The 11,944-nt window shown below is 34.8% G+C and overlaps 1 protein-coding gene across 1 annotated transcript; it reads left to right on the top strand.

Annotated features, from left to right (window-relative positions):
• The first annotated feature begins 3,433 nt into the window (after positions 1 to 3,433).
• Positions 3,434 to 6,717, top strand: LOC141613386 (protein FAR1-RELATED SEQUENCE 5-like). The gene is made up of 5 exons (XM_074432119.1): positions 3,434 to 3,627; positions 3,715 to 3,852; positions 3,955 to 4,983; positions 5,200 to 5,520; positions 6,708 to 6,717. Exons 1-5 carry the CDS (start codon positions 3,434 to 3,436, stop codon positions 6,715 to 6,717), a joined length of 1,692 nt encoding a protein of 563 aa, XP_074288220.1.
• The last annotated feature ends 5,227 nt before the right edge of the window (positions 6,718 to 11,944 follow it).

Below are 11,944 nucleotides of genomic sequence, written 5' to 3'. Positions count from 1 at the left end.
CATTGACCGCCATTAACACAACCCAACACCGTCATCACTGGCCTGCAACCCGTCGTCTAAAAAAACTCCCTAACCACCGACTAAACAACCACCTACACCACGCAACCCGACACCCTAAACAGTCCCACGAAAACCAGACACAACTAACCCATTCACTTCCCTTTCCACCTTATGCCACCTTACGACCACCAAGGGCCACCACCGTGGTGTCCTCTGACCTCCGGTGTTCCCACCACTTAGCACGACTCCCCACAACAACCTATGACTCACCATACATGACACATGACCCGTATGAAAGACACAACCCGCAACAACCACTCCCACGATAGCCACCGTACAAACCACCACGACTCACCACCACGACACCACCATTAGAACCGCCCCTAGCCGACTAACCAACCACCCAAGTCCCATGCTCATACGACAACTACACAAGCTACACTACCCGTCTTAAGGCTCACGACACTACCCTCTTTAGACGCAAAAACCGCCACCTACGGTGGTCGACCAAGGCCACGACTGGTCCTACTATGGTCACTACAGTCAAGGGCAACTACTAAATTCATTGGCACGGTTTACTATGGTACATACGATATATTAACGATAACTCTAATTAATTAAAACGATATAGACATGAGTTACGACGATCTTACCTTTTATCGCTTTTCTTGCTCTTTCCATCTCTTAAAACTCCTTCTTCTAATTTTATGAATTATGTTTCAGCTATCAAGGTATTTATTGTCTAGTTTTTATAGAGTATGTGAGGTCAATTAGGAAATTAAGAATTATTACCTTATTCTAGTTTCAATATTATTATTATTATTATTATTATTATTATTATTATTATTATTATTATTATTATTATTATTATTATTATTATTATTATTATTATTATTATTATTATTATTATTATTATTATTATTATTATTATTATTATTATTATTATTATTATTATTATTATTATTATTATTATTATTATTATTATTATTATTATTATTATTATTAGGGTAGAGTTCCGGTGAGAACGGGGCTTATCGTGAGAACCGTGAGAACATCTCTCAACCGTCCATCAAATTATCTGACGGCTGAGATTAGAGGCGCGCTTCTTTTAGAATTTCACGGAAAACAAAAAATAAGACTGTACATGTCAGCAATATCAAGCCTACGTAACAAAATCAAACCACACGAAACAAAATCAATCGATTTCATCATTAATCCTTCCTTATTAATTTGTAAATTTTTGTCTTTCCATATCAAATTTAGTGATCTAAAATCGGTTATTCGTCATCAATTGCTGTGTTCGAAGCGCAAATCAGAGTCAATTTGTCAAACTTTTGCATTCATCAGCTATTCAGTTATTTCAAGATCAAAACTTTGTAAGGAAAATCGGAATTGATTTCGTCATTCATCTGGAATTATTGTTTTCTACAGTCAATATTGAGGTATGTTCATTCAATGTTATTTAATTCCTTTCTGAATCGTTGTTGAATTGATTTTATGATGATGTTAAAGTTGAATTTAATCAAATTCAACTTAAATTCGGATTTGATTAAATTTAGTTAACTAGATTTAATGTACAAAACCACAAAAACATTAATTTTATAATGAAAAGTGTTAAATTAGGGTTTATAGTTTGTTTGTTTGATTTTAGGAGGATGATAAATGCAAATGTACTTTGCGGTGAGAAAAAATGTACTAAAAATAATGAGAAAGGGAAAGTGTGCAATTTGAAGTAACTGAAAAGTAATTTTGCATATAAAAATAATGTGTTGTGTTGTGCTGTACACGTTTCATAAGAAAATGTCCAATCAGTTTTAGTGAAATGTGCATTATATATAATAAGGATGTGCAAGTAATTATTACCTTTTGCAAGTGGTCTTGCAACTGTTCACAATAAGTCACAATAAGTCAAATGACGGTTTGTAACTTGCTTATGTGGTGAAAAGACGCAATTATTCACATTAATTTGAATATTACTTCTAAATGTACATTATATTAATTATAAAAAAACATGTTCCATAAAATAAATTGTCAACTATCTATATTCGTAATTTGCATTTTCTGATAATTAGGTACAACTAAAATATCATTAAGCACTGTTTGGAAAATGTACATTATATTATATTTAAAGGTACATTAAATTATTTAAAAAAGAACATGGAACATTATTTGGAAAAAAATGTGAATTCAGTTTAATTCAAATGTCCATTACTTATTTTCATAATGTGCATATACTGTTTTATGCAATAGATTAAAGTAACATAGATAACTTCACCCAATTTATTAATTACCATGATTATGTTTGTGTCAGTTGAAAAGACACAACTGTTCACAGAATTTAATTTCTTATAATCAATTAATCCACTATATAAACCCAAGAGTACACAACCAGTTTTCCATCCTACCTTTTCCAATGAGCAAAACTTTTAATCTGTCCAGAAAACTAGTTAATTTTATTAAAAAAAAAAAAACAATGTCTTACTCCAAATGCACAATAGTTCCCTACACTAATGCTGCTTACAAACAAAATTTCATTGACCATTATTGGCAATGGAAAGTAAGCCAGTTTTCTTCAAACTGGTTTGATGGAGATGACATTTCTGTGGAGATGGATGTACCATCTCACAGTCGTCCTTTACATCCTTTCCTTACTAATCAGGCATTCCTCCGGATTTTTTTTAATCGACTTGGGAGGGAAGAAAAGAGAAACATAGCCATGGTGTGCAAGGGCTGGTCAAAGTGGTTTCTTATAGGGAGAAGGCAAAAGGTAATGGAGAGGGATTATTACCGAGGTGCGGTTCACGGAAATGAAAATGGTGTAATCTCTATCACAAAGAATAATCGGCTCCTTGATAGATTCTGCATCTGCACGACTATGTCTAGTCGTGCAGAAATAATTAGACATCACAAAAGACAAGAACGACAATTTTTAAAGCAAAGAGAAGAAGAATATGAATTTGAGGAACAGTATGGAGATAAGGGTTATTATGACTCCGACTGTTAGATTAGTTTAGAAATATGTTGTGTTATCTTGTGTTTATTGTTATTAGGTATTATCTTGTGTTTTTTTTTTCAATATAAGCCTTAGTAGGCTTTATCATTTTGAAAGCCTGAAATGGCTTTTGTAAATATTTTTCTAATATTAATGAAATAATATTATGACTATTTCTTTGTTTAATGTCATTAGCATTTAATACATTATATATATGCTATATCAAAATGGACAACAATATTTCTTATGAACATTAGCAGTAAAATAAATGTTCTTTTAAAGGCATGATAATGGACATTCGCAGGAATACATTATATATGAACCTTTATTTGTACGAAATAAATTGCCAATCTTTGTAGAGCATATTAGAATTGGAATACTGCATTATTGATGCAATAATATTCAATATACTTACTTACTTAACTACTGTTGAAGCAGACAATGAGTACAAGTGATGCAACTACGTCTTCTTCTACAAATAACAGCTTTAAATCACCAAGGACAATAATTGAAACATTAAATGCACTCCAGTACAATCCATTCTGTCCAGAGGAAAAGAAACCTAAAGTAGGACAAGTATTCAAAATGCTAGAATCAGCAGAGTTATTCTACAAAGAATATTGTACAATCTGTGGGTTTACGCCAAGACTTGCAACAACAAAAAGGATTAAAGGCAATAAGTTACCAAACAGTTTTGCATTAAGGAATGTTGTCTGAAATAGGCAAGGTGTAAAGGAAAGTAGGAAAAGGAAGAGGACTGATACTGATACTGATACTGCTGAGAATGATGCAGAATCTGATGTGACAGACATAAGCCGTGTGAGGCCGATTACAAGAATTGACTGTCGTGCATTAGTGCAGTTTAAATACCAAGAAAATGGAACTTATATTGTTACCAGATAACCATCCACTTGCTTCGCCTGAATCTACAATATTCTTGAAAGGAAACCGAAAAATGACAGAGGTACAGAAGCAATTTGTCACAAAGGGAAGGTGCTAAAACTAGGTGGTGTGAAAGCCTATAGAGGTTGGAAGGAGCTGTGTGGAGGTTACGACAACATTGGGGCTACTGAGGTTGATTTCAAAAACTTTGTCAGGGACATAAAAACCTACATTGCTAATTTTGATGCACAAATGTTTGTTGAAAATCTTATTGGGAGAAAAGACACATGCAGTTCATTTTACTTTGATTTTATAGTAGATGAAAACAAGTGCCTGGCTGGAGTGTTTTGGGCAGATCCGATCTGCATAAAGAACTACATGCTGTTCGGCGAGGTTTTATCAGCAGATACTACATATGGAACAAACAAGTACGATATGGTGTTTGTGCCTTTCACAGGAGTTGATCACCACAAAAGGTGCATAACGTTTAGAGCTGGGTTGATAAGTGATGAAAGTATTGAGTGTTATACATGGCTGTTCAAGACATTTTTGGAAGCAATGGGCGGGTGCCAACCGAGAATTATAATTACTGATCAGGACAAATCAATGAAGTCGGTAGTCCCGGAAGTGTTTAAGGAGTCAACACACAGACTGTGCATGTGGCACATAATGAAGAAACTAAGAGAAAAAGCCAGTTATCAACTGTTTCAAGATGAGGATTTTAAGACCAGGCTCAATAGGTGTGTTTGGAACAACCAACTTGAGCCTGATGAATTCGAAGAACAATGGGGGAAGATAATGACTGATTATCAACTTGTAGAACACGAGTGGTTTTCAGATTTGTACGATCTCAGGGAACAGTGGATCCCTACCTATTTTAAAGATGTTTCAATGTCTGGCTTGATGAGGGTTACTTCTAGGTCTGAGAGTGAAAACAGTTTCTTTGACAGGTTCCTCACACCTCATTTGACCCTTGTTGAGTTTTGGGTGTGCTATGAGAGTGCCTTGGAAGCACAAAGACACAAGCAGTTCAAATTGAACAGTGACAACAAACACTCTGAAATCCCACGGAAAACAAAGTCAAACCTTGGAGTCCATGCTTCTGAAATGTACTCGCACAACATTTTCAAAGACTTCCAAACAGAATTGGTTGCAGCTTTGTCTGATTGCCATTTTAAAGATGTGGAGAAGATTGATGAGACAAAAATATATATTCTAACAGACTTGCAGATGCCAAATAAGTCATGGAACGTAGCATATTCACCAGATAACATGGAGATTACTTGTTCTTGTTCTATGTTTCAGAGAATGGGCTTGTTGTGTAGGCACTGCCTTTGGATTCTACACAACCAAGATTTTCAGAAAATACCAGAACAGTACATAATGCAAAGATGGACAAAAGCTGCAATGAGTAAGCCTGTCTTTGATAAAGATGGCAAATTGATAGATGTCTCTCAAATGTTTTCTGACCGGAAAAGTTTGAGTACTGAGTTGTGGCAAGAGGTTTATTCTTGTGTCAGCGTAGCTGAGTGTGATGATAACGACATGAAGCTTTTGATTGAAAAACTGAGAGATATTAGATTGGATATGATTAGTAATAGAAGTGTACCAGCAAAGAAGAGAGACAAGATGAAAGAAATAGAAAAGTACGTGGGCTGCAAAATACCTCAGAAGTTGGTGATTCATGTTCCTAAAAAATCTAAAAACAAGGGTAGGACAAAGGGCAAGAGAGTTGAATCACAAATGCTAAAAGCCCTAAAGAAGAGAGGAAAAGAGAAGAGGTACTGCAAAACATGTGGCCACCAAGGACACAACTCTAGGACTTGCAAAGAAACAAACCATCTGACAGGTATGTATAATTTGGTTTCTTGTTAAAGCATATTACATTAATGTTAAATAATTATTAAATTATACAAGCATAGCGCATAGTGTTTACCTTCCAAAATCATCAATCTTATTGTGGACAGCGGGGGCCCACGGGGGCGCTTGGGAGGAAAAGAGAAACAAGCGTTTGCATTTTTGTATGGAGTCGCCACCAATTTTTATGGGAAATTGGAACCGTTCGAATACCTCGTGTCATGTCAAGACACAAAGTAAAGACATGAACACTAAGCAATCGTTACCCTTAGCATTCTATGTCTAGAATGACTCTCGTGGATGCCAATGAACACGGGTGTTCACAGATATCTGGAGTAAGGGGTGAGGGTACGTATTAGGAAGCTCTTTTGATCGAACACCTAATCCCTCCCGCCTCGATAGTGGCCTCTACTAATGATTAGGGAAGTTATTCGTACTTGATATATCGTCGGCTATATGCATGCAATGCAACATCCAAGTTTTAATCCTAGCATGTGAGAATTAATACTAAGTCGGTTGACAATTAATTAGCAAACAATTGGGTCGAAGTAGGATTTAATGTTCAATTACATGTGAAAACATACAAGCAATAAAATAAAATTACAATAATTATAAATTACAATAATGAAAATTACATTAATTACATCGGAATAGGCGATTTATGTCGAAAATACCTTTAAAACGGATAATTTGAGAAAAAGGAAGAAAGAAAGAATCAGATAAATTAACGAACAGGAATTAGCGTGATATTACGGTTAATAGTCAATTATACGTAGTCTAAACAAACTAGGTCAAGGCAAAAACGGAGTTCAGGGACAGAACTCAGCCAGGAACAGGCGCAACAGAGCTGCGTCCTTTGGAATAGGCGCAGCACACACTGCGTCTGTTCCTTGGCTCAGTTCTGGCTGTGAAGCCGTAATTGCAAGCTGTTAATGTTAATTGGTGATTTAATGATCAATTGGTATTATTTACTCAGATGGAAGTGATTAGCATGTTTATTTAACATACGAATGGGTCATAAAACAACAAGACATGAATGAGACGAAATTAAACGATTTAACATAAGATGGATTCATTACAGGAGTGAAAAATATTAACAAGCTAAACAAATTAAATCAATTAATTAAGTTAAATACGATGGATTAATGACGAATATGCGTTAAATATGACAAAGACAGATGAAAACTATATCAAAGACGAATTCCAGAAACCCAATATTGATGAATTGAATCTCTACAACCCGGAATTGAATTTAATGACGAAAACCCGCAAATATTGGATTATTTGGGATCTAAGTCGGATTTATGATGATTAAAACATATTAATGATGATGATTATAATATACATATGAATTATATGCTATTATGATGAAGAATTGACAAACAAACGAAACAAATAAAAGAACTTTGACGAACAACAGAGGACGAACGAAGAAGAAAGGAAGCAGGAACCGCGGCAGCCTCACGAAGAGGCGCAGCAGGAACTGCGCTCCTTCGAAGAGGCGCAGCAGTTGCTGCGTCCTTTCTCGGCGGTTATCTACTGGAAATCCGTAAAAATAGGTTTTAAAGCATGGTTTAGAAATCGGTTTTAACGGTATTTTCGACATAAACCTTACAATTGATGATGATACAATAATTAAAATACAATAAATAAAGGAGGATTACACCCTCAGACTTACATGTTGACGAAACAAGAAGGACTAAGATATCGATTAGTGATGCTCGACGCGAATGCAAAGAAAGTGCCCTCGTAAGAGGAAAACGATTAAGTTAATTAAGTTGATTGATGTGTAATTGGTCAAATTGGCCGGTCATGCAAACGGGGAGGCTGGTACTCAGAAGGATCCGAGCTTACGTGGTCGAAAGTTCAAGCACGTAGACGCCAAAAAGTAAGAACAAAGTCTAGAATGCAAAGGGAGAAGAGAAGGGCGGACACTCGCGTGAGAAATATGAGGAGCGAAGGCTCCTATTTATACTAATCACGTGGAGAAATTAGGGTTTCGGAGACTCTTTGGAAGTGAATCTCGGAAAGATATGAAAAAGATACGAGAAATACGCAGAAAAGGGCATGGGAAGAGGCGCAGCAGCCACTGCGTCTCTTGGAAGAGGCGCAAGACTGCTGCGTCTCTGTTCCCAAGTGGTTTCCTCCTGCGGAAGAAAGATTTCCGTGTTTGAGTTATGGTAGGACGGAAATAATTCGGTTTTCCTTAATATCTTATGTGAATATTTCGGGAAATTGTTTACCAAAAGATAAAATTTATGAAATATGGAATAGACATATCCGGAACATTCCAGAACATTCTGACTCGGGATTTAACGGTTATCAGAAAATGGAGACAGTTTTAGGCCCGGACTCCGAATGTACTCTAATTACTGTCAAAACGACCGTATCGGGACGTAGATGACAACTAAGTGGTAGATATTAATATTTGAGAAATCACTTGACGATAATCTTACGAATTGTCACAAATCGTTCCGCGTACCAAACATGCGGCCCAATCATCACCGGGTGGTTTGCGAGAGGTGCAGAAATGAGGTATCTACACTTATATGGAGGCACATAAGCTCTTTGTGCAATGAACATTATGGTTGTTCTGAAGGCACAGATGAAAATTTCAGCAATGTATATTTGGTTAACATTAAATCTATTATCAATTTAGTTGTTCTCCTTATAAAATCTGATATTTAATTTACATTTTGTTGCATATTCACCAAATACTACCATGAAGATGACGACGATGAAGGAGATGAATCTAATGATGTGGAGGACGACGATGAAGAAGATGAATCTGATAACGAAGTGGAAGGTGCAAATTTTTGATTCAAGGATAGACATCTATAATATACACTACGAGAACATTCTTAAAGGCTTGTATGCACAATTCGATTTTACTGCCAAAGTACATTACTCTTATAGGGAAAGTATATTACATTTGTATTAAAGGATCATTATTGTTGTTCTGCAAGGAACATTCTTAAAGGCTTGTATGTACATTACTCTTATAGCCAAAATACATTACTCTTATAGCCAAAGTATATTACATTTGTATTAAAGGATCATTATTGTTGTTCTGCAAGGAACATTCTTAAAGGCTTGTATGTACATTACTCTTATAGCCAAAGTACATTACTCTTATAGCCAAAGTATATTACATTTGTATTAAAGGATCATTATTGTTGTTCTGCAAGGAACATTCTTAAAGGCTTGTATGTACATTACTCTTATAGCCAAAGTACATTACTCTTATAGCCAAAGTATATTACATTTGTATTAAAGGTTCATTATTGTTGTTCTGGAGGGACATCATCAACTTGATTGGAACTGTTTTCCCAGAGTACAATAATTTTAAGGCGTTTTGCACAATAAACATTATTGTTGTTCTGCAAGAACATAATAATCTTTATTGAAATTTGTTTCCGGAATATAACACTCTCTTGAATTAAATTTTTTTCAAACTTCAGGTTGTACGACTCGCAGCTTACTCAATATATGTTACATTACTCACACACATGTCAGAAACGAAACTAAAAAAAGTTTTTACAGCTTCAATTCAGCATCTTCCTCATCTTCATCGTCATATTCTTCTCATGGCAGTGGGTTTGAACGGAAATCCATTGCCTTCTTTAGTACAACATCAAAACATACATTGCCTTCTGTTGAAATCATATATGAAATGTATTTCTTCCGCAGAATCAGTAGGGGAGCATCCTAGCAAAATAAAGAAAACAAGGGGTTAGAACATGTACAAATGTGTACTGAATTATGTATTAAAAATAATTGTATTACTTCTGAAACTCACATCGCCTTTTTTTAAGCCCACAGGTCCAATTTAGATTACCCTTAAATGTCTCCATATGTCTCATAGCGTAAACACCACAATCAGTCTTGTTAGTGTTGTTTCTCCACTTCATCTTTGCAAGAATAGGCTGCAGTTTTTTAATGCGATCAACTTTTACCTTTGAAACACCGATGTTTTTCAAGTATTCTGCTAGAACATTACGCTGGCGGAGAAGAGGGGCAAGAAAACATTAGGACACTCATAATTATGAGGTACAATATCACAAAAATAAGAAAATTAAGACAGACACAAATTTTTTGGGGAAGGTACACTCTATGTAAAGTCATTGTACATTCACAATAATGAATAAAAACAGTATGTAGTTCTGTTAAGCAAAAGAGAGCATATAATCTTACAAAAGACAGTGATCTATCGTGGAAAAATTCTTCTGGTTTTCCGTCACGATGCACATTATCAATGATGATGAACTTATACTTGTTGCTGTCAATGACTAGTAAATGGTAATGCCTTTTATATATAACTGGGAAGAAGAACTGTAGATTTTAAAAGATTTAATTAAGCAAAAAGCAAATTAAATATAACATGCAGAAAGAGTGTATATTGTCAATGCAAACCAAATCAATTCTATCTGGGTTAACCGAGAATTGGGTAAACTCTTCTTTCATTATATCCTTAATCACGATAAAATTTTCAACAGTGTCTAGTTCTCCATGAAGCATCATCTGTATGCAAGACAAGTAAAGTTTTTGATGATAATCAAGAGAAAAAACATTACAAAATTTACTTGTTGAAATAAGTTTATATAAATATTTGACTTACACACACAGCTGTGGTGAAAAAAAATCGATAAGGCTCGGAAGAGTTTCTTCTAGATTCCTTGGCATTCAAAAGTTTTGCCCAACAATCGATCACATCACTCGTTAAATATTTAGATTGTCGTAGCGTTGCCATTTCAATACGCCGAAGAGAAATTTCACCCACATGCACAAGAAGTTCTCTGGTTCAGGACTACCAGTGTTAACTCAAAACAGGATACAGAATATTTTAAATTTAAATATTGTACATTAGTAGATATATATATATATATATATATATATATATATATATATAGAGGTAGGATCCGGTGAGTCCACCTAAATATTTGAGTCCATAAAAAAATATCACGCACTATACAAAACAATATCAAGAAATTTTTTTTTTCAAAATTTTTTTTTTTCGAAATTTTTTTTCTCAAAATTTTTTTTTTTCGAATTTTTTTTTTCGAATTTTTTTTTTCCGGAATTTTTGTTTTCGTGTTAGCTATGATATTGTTTAGTATAACGTGTGATATTGTTTAGCATAACTTGTGATATTGTATTACAAAACAATATCACGAATTTTTTTTTTCAATTTTTTTTTTCCAAATTTTTTTTAACAATTTTTTTTCGTGAAAGCTGTGATATTGTTTAGTATAATGTGTGATATTGTTTAGCATAACGTGTGATATTGTATTACAAAAACATTTGACGATTTTTTTTTCAATTTTTTTTTTCAAAAAGTTTTTTTTTTTCCAGCTGTGATATTGTTTAGTATAACGTGTGATACTGTAAGCTGTGATATTATTTAATATAACGTGTGATATTATATCATGGACTCACGGACTCAAAAAGAGAGGGTGGACTCATGTGATCCTAATTCTATATATATATATATATATATATATATATAAATCGATATGTTTTCCTCTACTATACGACACATAATCAGCAATGCAATTCTGAAACTCAGTAAGAGGAGTAATAATGCATGTATCTGTGCTTAGTAAATTACGATTTGCAAGGATGCTCAGAGACTCTGGTTGACTTCTTTCATGTTCATGAACATTTTCATTGTTGATGACTTCGCCCTTGGTAGTGTCACCACTGTCAAGCAGATTATGCTCATTTATACTCTTGTCGTTTGTATTACTCACATCTGTCATGTTCTCATTCTTCTCACAAGCATCATAGCCATCTTGTAACATTCCGTTTGATGTTAGGGGTATTTTGATATTGGATTGGCTCTGGATGATGTATTACGGAGCTAGTTGGTAGTGTATGGAGTTAGTGTTGAGAGAGATATAATGGAGTCGATACGATATCGTGAGCCATATTGTGGAGGTAGGAATAGTTATTGGAGTTGGTGTTACGAGTTCATGTTTGGGTTGGAGTTTTGTTTTGAGTTCTTAGTCACGTTGTTGTGTCTTGATCGAGTTAGTATGTTTGTTTTTTAGTATGGGTTGAACTTCGGGGACGAAGTTCTTTTTAAGGAGGGAAGACTGTAATACTCCGTATTTATGAGTCTTTGGGTACTCTATCGAGTAGGCCTTACTCTGTCGAGTAAGGGTAAGATGCGTTTTAGAAAAGTTTCTGACCTGTTGGGTACTCGATCGAGTA

The sequence above is a fragment of the Silene latifolia genome, chromosome 11, assembly GCF_048544455.1.
Source record: "Silene latifolia isolate original U9 population chromosome 11, ASM4854445v1, whole genome shotgun sequence".
NCBI lineage: Eukaryota > Viridiplantae > Streptophyta > Magnoliopsida > Caryophyllales > Caryophyllaceae > Silene > Silene latifolia.
The sequence above is the reverse complement of the archived record's forward strand: the minus strand, read 5'-3'. Positions and strand labels throughout refer to the sequence as shown.